This window comes from Diceros bicornis, chromosome 5 (genome assembly GCF_020826845.1).
Source record: "Diceros bicornis minor isolate mBicDic1 chromosome 5, mDicBic1.mat.cur, whole genome shotgun sequence".
NCBI classification, from domain to species: domain Eukaryota; kingdom Metazoa; phylum Chordata; class Mammalia; order Perissodactyla; family Rhinocerotidae; genus Diceros; species Diceros bicornis.
Window position 1 is genome coordinate 59815033 of NC_080744.1, and position 20744 is coordinate 59835776.

General features: G+C 40.8%; 1 protein-coding gene across 1 annotated transcript in view; it reads left to right on the forward strand.

The window, feature by feature from the left end:
* Window positions 1-501: 501 nt before the first annotated feature.
* The window catches only part of HACD3 (3-hydroxyacyl-CoA dehydratase 3), a 39862-nt gene continuing 19619 nt past the window's right edge, over window positions 502-20744 (forward strand). Inside the window, exons 1-2 of the mRNA XM_058541867.1 lie at window positions 502-708; window positions 19177-19219. Coding sequence (XP_058397850.1) covers window positions 622-708; window positions 19177-19219 — 130 coding nt within the window. The 5' untranslated portion in view covers window positions 502-621. The remainder of the gene's footprint in view (window positions 709-19176; window positions 19220-20744) is intronic.

Here is a 20744-nt window from a genome sequence, read left to right on the forward strand (position 1 = left end):
GACCATTTCCATCATCGCGTAAAGTTCTGTGGGATAGCGCCGGAAACCTCCGGCCTCTTAGAACACTCTTCCACCGTTTTCCCACACCGCTTCCCACTGTGTCTGTAATTACTTGCGTCTTTTAATAGACGCAGGGTTTCAGGACGGCAGAGGGCACTCAGTAAGTGTTGAATTCAAGAGTGATAGAATGCGAGAGACCATCCAGATACACCAGGCCCAAGCCCTTTCTCCATGCTGGTCGCTTCATTTATGAGTCTCCAGCGTTTTTTAACTTTAAGCTTATTCTCAAGCGGCCCCCTTAAGAAGAGCGGCAAGCGCGGTGCACCTGCTGACGCCAACTCCCGAGGAGGCCCGCGCAGCACCAGTGGCGCACGCTCGCGGGCGCTCCTTCCCGCCCCCGCCCCCGCCTGGCCGGCGCCGAGGCCGGGAGCACACGCCGCCGCCCCCGCTGGTCACTGCGCAGGCGCGTCCCGCCGAGCCTGGGGCTTCTCGAGGCTGCCGGCTGCCGGCCGTCAGGAGCGCGGGTGTTTGCGGCCTGCGTTTGGCTCGCTCCAGCCGCGCACTACCTGAGGCAGCGAGGTGCAGCGAGCTGAGTCTCCCCGCGCCGTGTGCCGTGTGGCTATGGAGAATCAGGTGCTGACGCCGCACGTCTACTGGGCTCAGCGACACCGTGAGCTCTATCTGCGTGTAGAGCTGAGTGACGTGCAGGTAAAGGCCGGGGCCGGGCGGCGGGATGCGCGCTGGGTCTCGCGCGGGACCCCTCGGGACCCCCGCCCCCTCTGTCCGGGTGCGTGCCGGAGGGCCAGCAGTGCGCAAACGGGATCCGCGATGCGGTGCACTCACGGCGTCCGGGCCCGGGCAGCGGCTTGCCCTCATCGAGGCGCACCCGCAGACCCGGGGCTGCGTGAGTCTCGCGCGGGCCTCTTCTTTGTTCCCAGTCTGCGGCCTGATGGAGCCCCAGCCCGCGGCCTGATGGAGCCCCAGCCCAGCCCTGGAGGACTGGTGGTTGGAGTTCGGGTGTGCTGAGGCCCTTCGAGGCGTGGGACGAGCTCGTTGGGTCGCGGATGCAGTGTGACTGTGGCTTCCTGGGCCGTGGCTGGACGTCTAGCGCTGGCCTGAGAAGTCCAGGCAGTCCCCTCGGACCTTCACAAGGTCCGCCGCTGCTTCACAGGGGCCACACCCACCTCCCAACCGTTCAGTGATGGAAATCATTCTTGTTCATTTTAATTTAAGTCCAGAAGACCTCGAAGAAGCGATTTTTCCCCTCCCTTTCGAGGGCTGTGAGCTCAGGTTTGCTGAGTTGCATAGAGAACTTAAAAATTATCTTAAGTTACATTGAGCATTTCTGTTTTATCTCCTTGGTCCTTATGTAAACAGGCTGAGGCCTCCTAAATGGTAGAGGTCTCAGGACCCTTGTACCCCCATGTCTCTGTCCAAATCATCCAGGATTGCAGTCTTTGTGGAACTGGAGTTTTCAGTCTGGAATGTTCTTTCTACGGTCATCCTTACTCCCTACTCTCTTCGACATCTGTGGCACTTTGTGACCACCTTCACTCCACTTACCTCCCTCTGCCTCTGAGTCAGGTGTTTTGTTTGGATGTGTCAGCCTGTCTGGCATATTGTCTTGCAAAGAGTAGGGGCTGTTTGAGTGTGGACTTGAATTTGTTGAATTTAATCTTTGCTTCTGGCATATAAACCTGTTTTCCCATTGAAAGATAAAGACAGTACTGGCTAGAATGCTTTTAAATAGGCTGTGACATTGCACGGTCTATCATTTACTGTGTTAAACCAGGCTAAATTATGCTTTTGCGTCAGAGGATGAATAGATGTTCTGTGCTATCTCCCTCCACTCTGCTCCAGGGTGTGTTAATAAAAAAGGAAAAAACAAATCTTTGTAGATGGGGATCAAAGTCTCCATCTAGAGAGGGTTCTTCCAGCAATCAATCAGAAAAGTACAGAACATGTGTTATGACAATCTCTTTAAGTATTTAGTTAAGCATTATGGAGACCAATTAAATAAATTCAGGTCCTGCCCTCTCTAGATATCTATCATGTAATAAGAATATAGTATTTCGGGATACTTTTGAAGCTACAAACAGAAAAGGTGTTTTTAGGGGGAATAGGGTGGTGGTGGTGGTAGAAAGAAATGGAAATTAGACAAATTAGACAAATTTGACAAATTGGACAAATAAAAGAATGCATCATATTTTTCCTGAAAGACCTAAACCTCTTAGTTAAGAAACATGAACACGTGTTAATCATATTTTATATGTTTAAAGATATGAAGGTATATGTTTGAAATATATTATAGTTTTTATAGTTAAAGAAATGTGAAGGTGGAGAAAAAATGGAATTTTCTTTTGGAGAGAGAAATCCTTTTTTTTTTTTATTTTTTGGGATTGAGTTTTTGGTTTTTCTGGGATTTTGCATCTGTAATTCTGAGGCATCCGTTTCAACTACCATTAGTTTAAAAGCAACGTGTTAATACCATTCATAAAAGAAATCCTCTACCACATGTGAGATACTACAGATTTACAAAGATGAGTCAGACATATTCGGCTTTCCAAGGGCATACTGTGTAGAAGGAACCATATTATCAAATACAAACAAAAAATTTTATGCATGAGTATGTTTATTGGTAGAATTGGAGTTGAATATTGAACCAGGTACCTGGTGTTAAAGGAATCTGTTACCTCTCATTTAGTTAGAGATGACTTCCGGAAATAAGATGAAATATTCCTGTCAAACTGAGATTGGGAGAACTTTCCAGAGAGAGAAAGGCGTAGACTTGTATTTATTTATTTATATTTTAGGTAACATTGGTTTAAGATTATATAAATTTCAGGTGTACATCATTATATTCTGACTTCCGCATAAACTACATAGTGTTGTTCACCGCCAAAAGATTAGTTGCCATCCATCATCATACCCCTTTAAGGTGTTTCGCCCTCCCCTTGCCCCACCTTCCCCTTTGGTAACCACCACTCTGTTCTCTGTATCTATGTGTTTTTTTGTTTATCTTTCACATATGAGTGAAATCATATATTATTTGTCTTTCTCCGTTTGAAGGCATAGACTTTTATCTTTCTTTCTTTTTTTTTCCCCCAAAGCCCCAGTAGATAGTTGTATGTCATAGTTGCACATCCTTCTAGTTGCTGTATGTGGGACGTGGCCTCAGCATGGCCAGAGAAGCGCGCCGGGATCCAAACCCGGGCTGCCAGTAGCAGAGCACGCGCACTTAACCGCTAAGCCACGGGGCCGGCCCTGAAGGCATAGACTTTTAGATTTTCTGCCTTGTACCGTGTCAGTGCCCTACAGCCAGAGTGCCAGGAACACACCTCTACTTAAATAAGTTGGGTTTATTACTCATTTCAGCAAGGGAGGTTATTGACACCCTCTTTAAGAGGGTATTAGGAAGAACTGATTATAGGATTTGGACTTTGGTGATTGGCGGACGGTCTAAGGAATGGAGATTTGCTTTAGATTAATGCTGTCAGAAAATGGGGGCAGTTCTATGGTTGGGTATCTGAATAAATCTTATCTATAGGGAGGAGAGACTAGCACAAGAACAAAACCATAATTGGTAGAGAAGTAGCAGTCATTTATTTTGGCCAAGAGAAGAATAGTGTCTGGTATTTTGTGGCCATGTTTTTGTCTGTGGTTACGTAAAATTGTGAAACGGCCCTTGTCTCATTTTATCAAGGTTTCAGAATAACCTTGTGTGAGGTTGGTATTCTATGAGGTTGTTTATGTCCAGTAGGAGAATAACATGCCTTAGCTGTAAGTGACAGGCCAGCTTCTGAATGTCAGGGGCTGCACTTTTTTTTTTTATTTCTCAATTAATTGCTCTATGCAGGACCTCTGAAACCAATGATTCTGGCTCAGGATGAAGCAATTCATTTATTTGTTCAGTGAAAACGGTTGTGGAGTACCTACTCTTGTCGCTCATTAAGCTAGGTTCTAGGTTGTTGGACAGCTCTCTATTGCCCCCTGCTGTCTATAGAGTGTTTCATAGCTTATGTGTAAGCGAGATTTAGTGTTGAATTCCAGTTTGGGTGGGTGCATCAGCTCTGCTCCCCTCCCTTCTTGAGACACAGAGAATCTTCCAGTTTTCACATCTCTATTCTGTCTTTGGCGCTGCAAGGCTGGTAGCTGATGAGAAACCACTGCTGATGTGAGGAGGAATGGTGCACAAAGACTTCAACAGCAGCATTGTCTGTGTTTGAGGTGAGCAGTAACAAAGAGGCTTGCTGGAGTCCAGGGGGGCTAGGGCAGGCTTACTTTCAGAGTAGAGTTTGTTTTCAAGATAAACATAACAGACAGATTTTTGCCAACATCCATGATTGTTAAAGCATTTCTTCATTTATCAGGGTTTTTGTTTGTTTGTTTTAGTTGTATGTGGACGAAGTACATAGCTCTGTTTGGAAGATACTGTTCTTGTCCTTACCTAATAGAGAATCTGGTGGAAAGAGCAGCAACTGAAGACGTGAGATTGAGTCCTTGCTCTTCTACTTGCTATCTGGTGGTCAAAGCTTTGTGAGCCTCAGTCTCTTCCTCAAAATACATGTGAATAATAGCACCTAATTCACAGGATTGTTTTGAAGTTTGAGTTGGATAATGGATTTGAAAGTGCTGTCTGAATTCTAGTGTGCTATTCAAGTATAAGGGATTATTATTGTGATATTAAACCTTAGACGAGAGAGAAACACAAAGAGCAATAGAGAATAGAGTCTTTTAGCAGACTTACCCATATGTGAAAACTTATTGTACAACAGTGGTGGCTTTATAAATTAATAGAGGAAAGGATGAACCATTCAGGAAATTGTATTGGGACAATTGGTAATCCAAATGACAAAAAGATAAAATAAGATCTTGCCTATGCTGTTCACAAAAGTCAATTCCAGATGGGTTAATGACCTAAATGCATAAAGCAAAACTACTAAAAGAAAATATAGGAGGCTATCCTTATGGTATTGAAACAGGGAAGGATATATTAAACAAAACACAAAACAAACCCTAAAGAAAAAGATTGACAAATTTAAGACAAGCTTGAAACAGATGTTTGTGGCACATATCACTGACAAATGACTAGCATCTTGAATATATAAAGAATCACCTACAGATTAATAAGAAAAAGACATATTACCCAGTGGAAAAAGGGGCAGATATATAAGCAGTTTAGAGTAAAAGGAAACAAGAATGGCCAATAAACCTGAAAAGATGCTTGACCTCACTTGTGATCAGGGACATGTAAATTAAAATGATAGGATAATTTCTCACATTAGATTGTGAAAAATGAAGTCTGACATTATGAACTATTGGCGAGGATGTTCAGCGATGGGACATTTTCATACAGTTGGTGGGAGTATTAATTGGTCCAACTGGTTTAGAGAACAGTTGGGCACTATCCGGTCAGAATATGTGCATATCCTTATGACTTGGAAATTTTGCTCCTTGGAGAAGCTCTTCCATATATGCACAAGGAGACAGCATGTTCATTACAGCAAAAAATTTTAGAACAACCTCAATTCTTATCAACAGAAGAATGGATAAATTATGTAATTTACACAATGGCATGCTGTACAACAGCTAAAATAAATGAAACAGAACCACCTGTATCTAGAGATAAAGCTTAGAAATATAATATCACATAAAAAGCAAGTCAAAGAATTACATAGGTGGTATGAAACCATTTAGGTAACATGTAAAATAATACTTTATATTGTAATGAATACCCAACATGTTGTAAGTGAATAAAGAAATACAGTGGGAATGATAAACTTTAGTTCTGCGAGGATGGAATATGTTTGAGGGAGAGAGGGCAATGGAATTGAGTAATTGTATAATTGTACCCATATCTTTTTTATTTCTTTTAAAAAAAACTGAAGCAAGTAAAGCAAAATGCTAATGGATGATAGGTACAGGGGTGTTTGCTGTATTTTTCTGTGTGTGGCTGATTGCTTGAAATAGTTCATAATAAAGATTAAAGAAGTCTAAGCTGTTCAGAACCACAGTACAAGAACACTCAAAGAGCAGTAAATTAATTAAATAATTTGGTAACTATTGAGCACCCACATGGGTCCTGGCACAGGGCTAGGTACTAGGAGGTTCAGTGGTGAGCGACGCATATAAAGATACCTTTAGGTTGAGAGAGATAGACTAAGATAAATTAATAAATAAAATAATGACCAAGATAAATACTGTGAGGGACATAAAGTAATTGGTAGAGGTATTTTAAATAGGGTGGTCAGGGAAAGCTTCTCTGAGGAGATAATATTTGAGCTCAGTGAAACTTGAAGGATAAAATGAGTTATGAAGAGAGCTGGGGGAAGAACATTCAAACTAGTGCACAGACTCAGAGGCAGGCAAGGGCTTGGGGAGGTTACAGGAACAGAAAAGGATATTAGTATGTTTGGAGTGTAGTGTAAGTGAGGAATAAGTTAGAGGAAGAGGAGGTTGGAAGAATTTGCAAGATGTAGGTTATGTAGGGCCTTGTTGTATGGAGTTTGAATTTTATTGTAAGAGCAATGGGAAACTATTGAAGAGTTTTAATCAGAGGAGTGACATTACAGGATTTGTGTTTTAAAAAATTATTCTGGCGTCTTTGTGGATTGTAGAGGGGCAAAAGTGAAATCTGGAAAACCATTTAGGAAAGTTTTTATGGTACTGTGGGTGAGATATAAGGTGGCTCAGTCTAAGGGTGACAGTGGAGGTAGAGAGTCAGGGACAGAGCTTTCAGGCCTTGATGGATTGCATATGTCAGGGCTGGTCGGGGGAGGGGGAGAAGGAAAGAATCAACAACTAGGCTTAGAATTTCGACTTATGCACGAAATAGATGATGATACAGTTTACGGAAATGATTCAGACTGGAGAAGCGGTTTGGGGGCCAAAATCAAGAGTCCTCTTTTGGACATGTTAGTGTGGGACACTTGTTTAAACAATTTCCGTGTAGAAATGTGAAGTAGTCTCATAACTATACGAATGCAGAGTTCAGGGTAGTAGTCTGGGCTGAAAATAGAATTTCATGAAGTCTTAGACTTTATTGATTGTAAGAGGCACCATTATTTTATGTACCATGAAGGAAAAAAAATGCTGATTAAACTATGATACATACTTTTTTATCACTTCCAATGTTTTTTTTTTTACTTATTGAAAGAGCTCTTTTAGACTTATTTAAACTGTCAATTCCCTCTAGCCAAAGACCACCAGTAGCACACCTTGTTTTAACAAGTTGGGTTTATTGCTTGTTTGAGTGAGGGAGAACACACACTATGGGGAACCCTGGGGTGTCTCAGTAAGAGAGTGTTAGAAAGAAGTGACTGTAGGATTTGGGCTTTGGTTGGGTGATTGGGAGAGGGTCCACAGAAGTGGGGAATCTATTTTAAATTGGGTGCTGTCAGAAAGCGGGGACAATTCTATGATTAGATATTTTGTGGATGCATAGTGACCTGTTCTTAGACAAAATTATGAGATGACCTTATTTTGTGCCATTTTATCATCGTCTCAGAGAAACCTGAGATTGGTTGGTATTCTTAGAGATTATGTTCAATAGGAGAACAAAATGGCCTTGCTGTGGGCTTTAGACTAGCTTGTAATAATTTTGAGATCCAGCTGTGCATGTGAAATCAGTTTTAGATGTCAGGGGATGCTTATTTTCTTTCTCAAAACAGTTTTAGAAAATCATAAATCTATATGTCTCATTCTTCTGTACACACATATATGAAAATATAAGCAAAATAAATTGGTGAAAGTATTCCTAAACTATCTTAGTATTTCAGAATCCACTCTTCTGAATCACTTTTCTACTCAGAGATGTCTGTCCATGTTTTGCCCTAGTATCATCCTTTGTGCCATTAAGAGCCCTAGTAATGCAGCATCTCTGAAAGAGTGCTCTACTATTATCTCTGGCATTTTTTTCCCCAAGCCATCAATACCTATTTATAAGTTTTGATGCTGGCACTTTCTTAATCTTACCAGAAGATGTCAACAGGATGTTTCCAGACAAGAATCAGGACTCATACTCCTTCCTCAAGTGGACTTTAAGTGGTTTGTTGACTGAAATATCGAGTTGCAGTTGTCTAGTCATGCCATCTGGAATAACAGCCAGGCTCGCACGTGTTCAGGTAGTGACGACCATGTCATGGTTGCCACTTTGCCAAAGCAATTGTAAGGTGCTGCTATCAGTTGTAATATATATCCTGATTTTAGAGCTATTAAATGTGAAAAAAATGTGCATTTTAGAATCTATAAAATTATAGCAAATTTTGGAGTTGTCAATTAATAAGTTATAGTATTTAAACCCCTGAGATAGGATGAGATCATCCAAGAAGAGAGTATAGGTCAGAGGTTACCAACTCAAATGCCCAAATATGGTGTAGTGATTAGGAGTCCAGGAGTCATTTGTCTTAGTTTGAATCTTGATTTTGCCTCTTGCCGATTTTGTAATCTCGGGCAAGTTACATAGCCTCTGTAAGCCTCTGTTTCCTCATCTGTAAAATTATTATTATAATAGTACCTATTTTATAGGGTTTTTTTTGTGTGTGTAAGTTAATAATGTGAAACACTTTGAAAGATCCCTGGCATATAGTGAGTGCTCAATAAATGTTAGTGGAATGAGCTGAGGGAGGAAAGTGGTTAACTGGGAAGGATAAGGTTCACCTTAAGGGGGTAGCAATTGTCATTCAAGAATGCAGCTCTGAGGTTGGCATCTAATTCTTCTAATTTTTGAAAGAGAAGCTGGAAATCCAGATTTTTTTTAAATGAAAAAACCTCATAGTTTTACACTTGACTTATTCAACAAATATATATAAATGTTACTGTGTGCTTGGCAATCTTTCAGACTCTGGGACTTGGGCATGAGCAAGGCAGACAAGGTCCCTGCTCTCATGAAGCTCATATACTGAGGCTGGTGGTGGTGGTGGAAGACTGACAATAAAAGTAGATAAATTTATCGAGTAGTTTCAGGTAATAATACATGTTATGAAGAAAGTAAAAAAGAAAAAAAATATGAGAAGGAATCACAAGAACTACTTCAGATTGGGTAGTCAGGGAAGGTCTCTTAGAGGAGATGACATTTGAGCAGAGTCCTAAATGTTAAGAAGCCATGCAAAGTTATGGGGACTGAATATCACAAGGAGAGGGAGCGGCTCCCACAAAATCCCTAGATGGAAAGTACTTGTTGAATTCAAATTAAAAATTAATAAATAAAACAAAAAATTTCTCTACCGGCCATATAAAATATTGTGGTCTCAATTTGGTCCTTAAGATGCCAATTTATGACAGAAAACTAATAGATATTAAAAACTGGTAAAGAAGCAGCCCCGAGTTGAGTCCTGAGGCGCTCAGACAAGTTGAGCAGAGGAGAAAGAACCAGTATAGGAGATTGAGAAGGAGTAGCGATGAGACATAAAATCCAGGACAGTGTGGAAGCCGGGAGAGAGGAGCATTTCAGTGGAGTGTGATCAGCTGTGTCCAATGCTGCTTAGAGGTTGAATAAAATGAGATTATGTATCCATTGGATTTGGCAACATGGAGGTTATTGATGATCTGGATAACAGTTTCAGTGGAGTGTTGGGAATGGAGGCTAGATCAGAGTGGATTTAAGAGTAAATTTGTGGTGAGGAAGAAGTGATGATTGTAGATAACTTTTAAAGAAGTTTTTTTTGGTGGGGGGAGGGGACGAGCAGAGAAATCAGTGGTACAGTGTTTTTGGAGTTCAGAGAAGAGAGAGATCACTGTGGCCAAAGAAGCCTTTCTTTCTAAAGGATGTGGGCTTGAGCTGTGTTTTAAGTATAAGTAGAATTTGGACCCAAGAAGAAGAGTTAAAGGGGGTATGTACTGGTACATAACACGCAGTTGAGTATTATGCAGCTGTAAAAAGAATGAGTGAGATTTCTGTGAACTGATAAGGATTGACTGAGATGAAAAAAGCAAGGTGGGTAAGAATGTATGATATATGCTACCTTTTGTATAGAAAGAAGGGAAAATAAGAATATCTGAATATATTTACTTATTTTTGCAAAACACATACACACACATACAGAGGAAAAATAAACCAGAAACTACTGAAATAGTTACCTATAGGTAGTGAGTAGGAATGTGGTAGAAGGGGGATGGGTTTGGGAGTAGGACTTCTGAGGATACATTTCTATAAAGTTTGACTTTTGAACAATGTGACTATTTTACATATTCAAAAATAAAATTCAATAAAAAAGAATAAAATGGCAACTCTTGAAATTAAATACAAACAGAATCAAAAGGACCTGTTTACCAAGTTGATAACATAACCATATAGATAAATAAGTTAATACAAGTAACTTTTGAACACAGTACTCTGGTTCTTTTTTTTTTTTTTTTTTGTGAGGAAGATCAGCCCTGAGCTAACATCCGTGCTAATCCTCCTCTTTTTGCTGAGGAAGACTGGCTCTGAGCTAACATCTATTGCGAATCTTCCTCCTTTTTTCCCCCAAAGCCCCAGTAGATAGTTGTATGTCATAGTTGCACATCCTTCTAGTTGCTGTATGTGGGACACGGCCTCAGCATGGCCGGAGAAGTGGTGTGTCGGTGGGCGCCCGGGATCCGAACCCGGGCCACCAGTAGCGGAGCGCACGCACTTAACCGCTAAGGCACGGGCCGGCCCCAGTACTCTGGTTCTTTAGTAGAAAATATTCTAAAGACAAAAAGAATTGCAAATAAATGTTATACTTTGCTTAGTAGGTTTATTGTTAGTAAAAATATTGACATAATTCTGAAACTTTTTTAGGATCAACCAGATAAGTAAATGTGTTTAGCATTATTAGGATCCAAGATTTTCACCATAAGAAAAGAGATACAAATATTAAATAACAGAAGATAAAGAGAAGCCCTGTAATAGTAAATTTGAATTGGAAATTTCAGTATGACAACATGATTTTAAAAATTTCTAGGTAGACAGTAAAGATGAGCCTTGAGTATACCTCAGTGTGCCCAGATCATGGCTTCTAAGTTATGGTTTTCTGCTAAAGGAACTAAGGCTCCTTTAACTAAGGCTTCTTAAAACGAAAATCCCTGAGTCCACAGTGATAGTCAAAAAAAAAAAAAAAAAAGACCAGGGGGTGTTGGGGGAGGGAGGCAAGAGGGGGGATGTGGTTATAAAAGGGCACCACCAGGGATCTGGCACTCTTCAGTATCTTGACTGTGATGGTGGATAGATGAACCTACACATATAATAAAATTATATAGAACTTGCACACACAGAGACACACAAATGAATATAAGTCAAACTAGGAAAACCTGAATAAGACAGGTGGAGTGTATCAATGTGAATATCCTGGTTGTGATATTATACTATAGTTTTGTAAAATGTTACCATTGAGGGAAAATGGACAAAGAGCACAAGGGTTTTCTCAGTATCATTTCTTATAACTGCATGTGAATTTACAATTATCTCAATAAAAATTTCAATTTAAAAAAAAAGAGGGAGAGGAGAGAAGAAGGGACAACTCTTCTTGCAGAAGAATGTCAGCTAGAAAATGAAGAAGGAATGATTGAATTAGAAAATCATCATGCAGCCTCCAGTGTAAAATTGAATCAGGCAAGGATTAATAATGGGTGGCAATACCATTGGAGGAAAGAGTGTTGTTAGGGAACAGGAGATTACACTGTTAGATTACTTACTAGTTACAGAAGGAAAAGTGTACCTCTATGGTGGAGAGTTCCTGCAGTCACTTTCTCTTAATTAAATGATCAAATTTAGCATCACCATCTGACAGTATGGACTTCCTTTTACGATGCCGTAAGAAGTACTTATGAGGGCCGACCCCGTGGCTTAGCGGTTAAGTGCGTGCCCTCCGCTACTGGCAGCCCGGGTTCGGATCCTGGGCGCGCACCAACACACCGCTTCTCCGGCCATGCTGAGGCCGCGTCCCACATAACAGCAACTAGCAGGATGTGCAACTATGACATACAACTATCCACTGGGGCTTTGGGGGGAAAAAAAAAAGGAGGAGGATTGGCAATAGATGTTAGCTCAGAGCCGGTCTTCCTCAGCAAAGAGAGGGGATTAGCATGGATGTTAGCTCAGGGCTGATCTTCCTCACAAAAAAAAAAAAAGTACCTATGAAATATTCTTGTCAAAAATTATTAATATGAAGGAATGGCCAGGCAAATCTAGAATATGATACATTTTTCCAAGACAGCTGGCATGGGTTAAAATAAATAAAAGTAGAGGACCAGCCCCGTGGCCTAGTGGTTAAGTTCAGTGTGCTCTGTTATGGTGGCCCAGGTTCGGTTCCCGGGCACTGACCTACACCACTCATCAGCGGCCATGCTGTGGCGGCCAGCCACATACAATATAGGAAGATTGGCCTGATGTTAGCTCAGGGCGAATTTTCCACCAGCCAAAAGAGGAAGATTGGCAACAGATGTTAGCTCAGGGCGAATCTTCCTAAGCAAAAAATAAATAAATAAAAGTAGAAGTCTATATTAGATTGAGAGACATGACAGTCAAATGGAATGTATGGATGGACCTTAACTGGATTCTGGATTTTTTTATAAAAAGGATGAATGTAGTGCTTTAAAGATAGCCACATCAAGAGCTCCATCGACAAGTAAAGTTTATTTCCTTTTCTTTTGAACCTCGGCAGGCCTTGTGGCAGCTTAACAAATAGAATGTTGCACAATGATGCTATGGCCAGTTCCAGGCCTAACCTAGAGGACTACTAGCTGCTTATTCCTCTTTCTTGGAACGCTTGCAATTGAGACATTCCCTCGCAGAACTCAGCAACTTTGCTGTGAGAAACCCAAACCACATGGAGAGGTCACATATAGATACTCTGGTCAACAGTCCCAGCTGAGCTCCCAAATGACAACCAACATCAACTCTGAGTCTATGTGAGTGACCCATCTTGGATGTTCCAGCCCAATATACTATAGGCCCAGTCAACATCACATGGAGCAGAACAGTCCAGCTGAGCCCAGGCAACTTGCATAATCATTTAAGATAACAAAATGGTTGTTTTAAGCCACCAAGTTTTGAGGTGGTTTCTTGCATTCTAATAGATAACTGAAACAACTAAACATTTTTTAGACAGTTGTTTGAATATAGAATCTTTATTAAATGATACAGAATTATTGTTTTTAGGTGTGAGAAAACTGGTAATCGTGTAAGAGAATGTCCTTATTCATAGGAGAAGCATACTTATACTGAAATATTTAAGGGTGAAGTGTCATGATGTCTGCAACCTATTGTGAAATGATTCAGAGAAAAAGTGCATATAAAAAGCAAGTGTCATTAAATATAATCAATTGATGGAAGGCATTGAGTATTCATTGTATTATTTTTTCCAATTTTTTTACAGATTTAAAACTTTTCAAAGTAAAATGTTGGGGTGAGAAGATTCACATTAAAAATAGGCACTGTTGAGGCCGGCCCTGTGGCTTAGCGGTTAAGTACACGCGCTCTGCTACTGGCGGCCCGGGTTTGGATCCCGGGCACGCACCGACACACCGCTTGTCCAGCCATGCTGAGGCAGCGTCTCACGTACAGCAACTAGGAGGATGTGAAACTATGGCATACAACTATCTTCTGGGGCCTTGGGGAGAAAAAGGGAAAAAAAGGAGGAGCATTGGCAATAGATGTTAGCTCAGGGCCGGTCTTCCTCAGCAAAAAAAAAAAGAGGAGGATTGGCATGGATGTTAACTCAGGGCTGATCTTCCTCAAAAAAAGAAAAAAAAATAGGCACTGTTATGAGGGGCTCCCCAACACCCACCTACATGTTTGGTGATTCACTAGAAGAGTTCATGGGACTCGGCATATATTTGTACTCATGGCTAAAGTTTATTACAGTAAAATGATATATAACAGGATCAGCGAAGGAAAAAAAAATACAGGTAGATTTTGGAGAAGTCCACGCACAGGTCTCCTCATCCTCTCTCCCTCCTGTGAGGGGGTACACTTGAGTGTGCTCTTTTCTCCAGCAATGAAAAATGCAGTTATTTGTGTGTCATGTTTCAGCCCAAGGAAGCCCATTAGAGATTCAGCACCCATGGTTTTGTTGGAGGCTGGTTACTTAGGTACCCTCTGCTGAGCATGTATCAAAATTCTAGACTCCCAGAAGGAAGGCTGGTGTTCACCATAAATCACATTGTTTGTAGGCACAGTCTAGGCACAGTGAACCAACTTTATCAGGGGATGGAGGAAAGCCAAGTTCCCAAATGCCAGCCGAGGACTCATCTTGGAAACAGGCCCCTTTAAAGACAGCAGCCTCACAAGCAGCTGTATTAACTCTTTCCTGTGCATATACTAATCACACACACACACACACACACACACACACGCGTATGCAAAGATAAATACTAACAATTTGAATGAGAAAGGAAACCTTTGTCTAAAGGATTAGGTAGCAGATAATTCATTAAACTCTGTAGTTCAGTCTGAAATGATGCAAATAGGGTGAATTGATTTAATTTCAGTTCACTAAACAGTTATTGAGGCATTAGGGATTCAGAGATGAATAAGATACAGCCCCTGCCATCAAGAAACTCAAGTTTAGAGGGGCAGATAAACCAATAAACAATAATTACAGAACAGTGTGATAAGTATTAGAGTAGTAAGGAAGCTTTTAATTCTGATGTTGGAGGTGAGTAGAAGGGAAGAGGGATTAACATTTGACGTGGACTTTGAAAGATGAATAGTGTTCAATAGATATGGAAGCTTAGAAGGGCATTCTAGTCAGAGGAAGAAAAGCGACCAGAATATGAGTGCTTACTAGTTGCCAGACTCTTTGTATGTTGTTATAATTTAATTCTCACAATGATCTTGTGAAATAAGTGGTTTTATTGTTGTTTTAAAAATGATGACAGTTGCTGTGGATTTGAGAGTGAATGATAGAAATAGAAAGTGATATAACTAGGATTTGAACTCAGGTCCATCTGACTTTAAAGCCACCTTTTACCCTTTTCCCTATGCACTCTTCTTTTCACAAGCAAAGGCACAATTCTGTCTCTAGGAAAAGATGGACTAGGTTGTGCAGATCAACCCTTCTGCTAAAAACAGCTAAAAGAGTTGAATGAAAATCCTCAAATCGTCAAAGAGTTAACAACCTAGAAGTTAAAGGGGGAAGTCAAAGAGGTAAGCTGAACATTGAAACTGCTTTTGCCTTGAGAATATTTGCTCAACTGAGTAAACTTGAACTTTGTTTTTGACAGCCTGACAGAGTGCAGGGGATAGAAGAAAGATCAAAGCCCACCAGAGCTGCAGTATATAATAGGAAACCCTGCTCCACATAAACTGTACTTCAGAGGACTGTACACTTAGGGGAAGGATGAGCTAGAAGTAAATCTGTCCCATCTCCCTATCCCCGGATGCCTTAGCATTGAGCAAAGTAAAGGAAAAAGTCCTTGAGGAGTCCAAACCATTAGTTGGCTCTCAAAAGATTATACAGCCTAAGTTTACACAATTTTGGAGATCCAAAAGCCCTCAAGCCATGAATTTAGTTTAAAGTGGTCTCAACTGGTAGGCCCCTAGGTACCTGGCAGAGGCAAATGCAGATCCTTGTGGTATAGTTATGCTGATATCAGATAAGAGTTTTAGGCAAAAGTGTATTTTTAGAAATAAAAAGCTCAGTTCATGATGATAAAGGTTACAATTCACCAAGAAGGTATAACAATATCAAAATTATATGTACCTAGTAATATGGCCTTGATAATATGTAAATTAAGAGAAGTACAAGGAGAAATAGACAAGTTTACGATAGTGTGATTTCTCAATAATTAAGAGAAGACAAAATTCAGTAAAGGTATAGATTATGTGAACAAGTAATTAACAGTAAACCTAATGGACGTACATAGAACACTGCATCTCACAACTCCAGAATACACATTCTTTTCAAGTTCACTCAGAACATTTACAAAAGTTGACTATTTACTGCTTTCTAAAGCAAGTTTCTACAAATTTGAAAGGATTAAAATCATATGGAAAATGTTCTCTGATCACAATGCAATTGAGGTAGAAATTAATGACATAAAATAACTAGAAAATCTCCTGCGCTTGGAAATTAAGAAACACTTCTCAATAATCCATGTTTCAAGAGAAAAATGATAATGGAAATTAGAAAATGTTTTAGACAGAATGGTAAGAAAAATGCTGCATTCAAAGCTTGAGAGATGCAACCAAAGTAGGAGTTGGCAGGAAATTTATATTCTTAAATGCTTATATTTAAAAGCATTAATTAATTAAAAGAATAAAGTCTGAAAATTAATGTCCTATGAATCCATTTCAAGAAGTTAGGGAAAAAATAGCAAATTATCCCAAAAAAAGTTGAAGGAAGAAAATTATAAAGATTACAGCAAAAATAGAAAGCAGAGATAGAATCAGTAAAGCTAAAAATTAGTCCTTGAAAAAACATTTAAAATGGACAGATCTCTTGACAAAATTAAGACACAAACCATATCAGTAATGAAAAAGAAGACTTAACTACAGAAGCTACAGACATTAAAAAGCTAAGAGAATATTAAACAAATTTACATCAGATAAAATGGAAAATTTCTTAGAAAGTAAAGATAGTTTCTATCAAAGAGTTCGATAACCTGAATAGCACAACCATTAAATAAATTGAATCAGTAGTCAAAAATCTTCCCACAAGGAAATTTCCAGGTCCAAATGGCTTCAGAACTGGGGAGTTCTACCAAATATTTAAAGAAGTAATTCTAGGTTTTTTTTTTTGATGAGGAAGATTAGCCCTGAGCTAACATCCATTGCCAATCCTCTTTTTTGCTGAGGAAGATTGGGCCTGAGCTAACATCTGTGCTCATCTTCCTCTGTTTTATTTGGGGCACCTGCCACAGCATGGCTTGACAAGCGTGCATAGGTCTGTGCCTGGGATCTGAACCTGCAAACCCTGGGCCACTGAAGCGGAGCGTGCGCACTTAACCACTATGCCACTGGGCCGGCCTGTAATTCCAGTTTTATTAGTTGTCTATTGATGCATAACAAATCACCCAACAATGTAGTGGTTTAAAACAACAGTCCTTTATTATCTGTCTGTTTCGGTGGGTCCTTCGGGAGGGACCCAGTTGGGTGGTTGTGGCTTCGGATCTCTCATGAGGTTGTAGTCAGATGTCAGTTCTGGTTGAGGCCGTCTGATGGCCTGGTGTATCCACTTCAAGGATGTCTACTCACCTATTGGCAAGTTGGTGTCCGCAAGTTAGTTCTCCACGCAGGCCTCTACGTGGAACTGCTTGAGTGTTCTCATGCTCTGGTGTCTGGCTTTGCCCCGAGTGAGGGGTCCAAGAGGCCTAGATGGAAGCCACAATGCCTTTTATGACCTAACTTCAGAAGTCACATCACTGGTTCCATTGTATTCTATTGGTTACACAGATCATCCCTGACATCGCTTGGGAGGGGACTACACAAGAGTGTAAATACCAGGGGAAGAGGATCACTGGGGGCCATTTTGAAGGCTGGCTACCATCCCAGACTTCCACTTACATTTCCAGAGAAGAGAGAGAGGGTACACTTTCCAGTTTGTTTTATGAGGCACATATAAGAAAGGGAAATTATAGGCCAGTCTCACTTATAAATATTAATTTTTTTTATTGCTTCAGAATCTCTTCCTTCCCAGTTTTGAACTTGTTTCTGGCATAAGCTTTTTTTTTTACTGAAATGTATTCCTACCTTTGGAGAAGGTGAACCTGACATGCCCAGTGCACTGCTGGGCAGGAGCTGTCCCATGATTGCTGAGTTAGCATCTGAAATCTGGCTCACAGAAATGCTTAGTGAACTCTGGGCTTGTGCTAGACACTTACTCCTTGGTTGCACACATCTGTCTGTCTGAGGAGAGTAAACCGGGCCCCTAAACCTGCTTTTTTACTTCCAAGAGAATTAGGGTATGGAGAACACACAGAGTTGGGCAAGAAATGACCCAAGTAGGAAGTTTACCATTAAGACTTCCCAGAACTCGAGCTTTTATGATAATATTTACATCAAAACCCTGTTTCCCTTGCTGAGGAATTATGCCCTTGGAAGCGTAGCTTTTTTTGATACGGTTCCCTAACTCCCTCTTTCTGCCACAGGGATCATCTAGAATTTTTGCCACTTTGGGTGACCTTCTCACCCAAGTGTGAGTGAAGTCTGTACTCCCACTGGGAAAGCTCTTAACATAAAGCTTGGCTCAAATGCTACCCCTCCAGCTTTCATTCTTCCCCTTTTCCTAACTATGAATAGAGCATCTAGTCTCCTGCTGCTGGTTAGAATACCCCCTCTCCAACCTTCTCTCTCTCTTGTTGGTTTCCTTTGATGCATGATGGAGCACAGGGAGCTGAGCCTACAGGAGAGCAATAAATGAACTAGTTATGGCACTGGAAACATGCTGCTTCTTGCTTATCACCTTTGACCGGGGAGGTAGGAGATGAGTTGCTTCTCATCCACTAAAAAAAGGGTTAAATAGTTTCACTCTAAATTATGCTGCTAAAGGCATGTAGCAACTTCTGGGAATAAATGAACAATTGGAGAATTTTCATCTCTTCTAGTCTTGGTTTGGATGGGAGTAGAGTGTGGACCCTGAGGTTAAGACACTGCATATTTCATTTTCATCCCACCACCTGTGATCCTCAGCCCTTCCCTCTACCTATTGGAATTAATTTATTCTTCATGTTGCAGTACAGGTCTCACTTTTGGTGATGCTTTCCCTGACCAGTCTATTCCCATTGTGCGGGCGCTCTTCTTGACGCCTGTAACACTTACTGCTTTTTACTACTCTTTTGGTCTTGAACATATGTTACTTGAAACTATTTGGTATCTACTCACAGGAAATGACTCATCTGTTCCACTAAATTCTCTGCCTCCACAGCTCAGGGACGGAGTCTTAGAGATTTGTTTTCCCCCGTAGCACCTCACATAGCATGTTGCGTCATTTACCATTTTCAGAATGGACTGACTCAATATCTGATTGTTCTGCACAGTTAGAGCAGTTTAGGGTCCTTCTTGCAGGAGCCTGCACTCTCAGATGGGTACAGATAGACATAGAGAAACCCTATACAGAGATGTGAAGAAACGACTAAACGTATTCGCTGGGGAGGCACAGGGTAGGAGGTCGAGTTCCCCTAGGGGGAAGGGTGGAGAGAAGTAAGCCCCTGGTTTTAACTTCATTTTTCTCCTCCTTAAAATGCCCTTCTCGCATCCTTGGTTTCTTTTCACAGAATCCTGCCATCAGCATCACTGAGAACGTGCTGCATTTCAAAGGTCAGTATCCCGACAAATGCTCCCAGCTCCACAATTAAGGAGGCATGGTGGTGGTTTCTTTTTATTTCTATCTATTTGCTTTGTGTGCTTTCTATTGATGCTCACCTCTCTGATACTCTTGGAGTCTAGATTGTTTTGAAATATATTATTAGAAAAGTCAAAGAATTTGTTTAAAATCCTGCTTTCCCCTTGCAGAGGCAGTAAATACAGCAAAAAAGAATCCTGGGCTAGGAAAAAATCAGGAGATCCATCTTCTAGCTCTTATTTTGTTAGTACCTCAGACAGTGTACTGACTTCTCTGGACATACAAAATGAGAGTATTGCATTATAATTTGTGTTTCTCAAACTTGTGGACCCATGGACACCTGAGAATATGTCCTCAGGATCTTCCAGGGCCATGGACCCCAGATTGAGAAAAATGTTAAGAGTTTAGATAAGGTCACTTTAAGTGATATTTGGCTCCATTGCAGCTGTGAATACAGATGCAAATACAGCCACTGAACTTGTGTGGCAGTACTTGACTATAAAGTAGCCGTCTAGATGATCCAGAATATGCTGCTGTTTTTTTTTAAGATTATAATGAAAACAAAACAGAAATTTTCTTAATGAGACTTTGTGGCTCCCTGATATTACACTGACAGATGGGTTTAAGAAACGCTGCACCCTAGATGATACATGCCTAAGGCTTTCTAGCTCTGACAGTCTTTGATTCTGTGAATCTGCCTCCATCTCCTTTCTCCTCAGTTTGTCAGCAGATTTGCTGCTGTGCCTGAGAGGGTAGGTCTGGATTCATTGCCACCCAATGGAGTGGGATTCTCCCTACTCTCTGTCTCTTTTAGTTCCTTGGAATGTCATTAGTAAGTGACAGGTTATGGGATGTTGAAGAGTTTCTGCTTTACGTGAGATTCCGTCTACCTTAATATACTTGCATTGAAAGCACAGCCTGGCTTTTGTATCTACTTTTCAAGATGAGAGCTGTGTGGTAGCAGCTCAGATTTTTTAAGAGTTATACATTTGAAAGGAAGTTAAAGTGATAAAAGTGTATCTTGCCGCTTGGAGCTTGTAGACTGTCCTACCTTAAGGAATTTATGGTCTTAGAGAACAATAGCCACCTGTAGCAAATACTAGGCAAGTTATACCGCATATGGCCAGATGAGGAAAAAGAATCCCAGGAGGGAACCAAGTGATAGACAAGTCAGCGAGTTAGACGGGAAGGGATGTCCAGCAGTCACTGGCACCTATGCCTGGTGTCTGCTTGGTTTGGGGAAAGGAGCCATGTCAAGGCACAGGGATGGCATAATGGTCAACCCAGGGACTTTCTTCCCAGTTCCCTTTGTCCTTTCTTAGGAATGAGCTGAGAAAATTTTATTTCTCTTTTTTCTTCCATTTGGGAGGTGCTAAAGGAGAAGTCAGCTTCTCCATTTTCTCTCTCTGGTTGGGAGGTTTTTGATTCAGAGCTTTCTTTGAGACAATCCAGCCTTTCCATGTACGCTGCAACTTTTCTTAATTGCAATAAGGTAATACA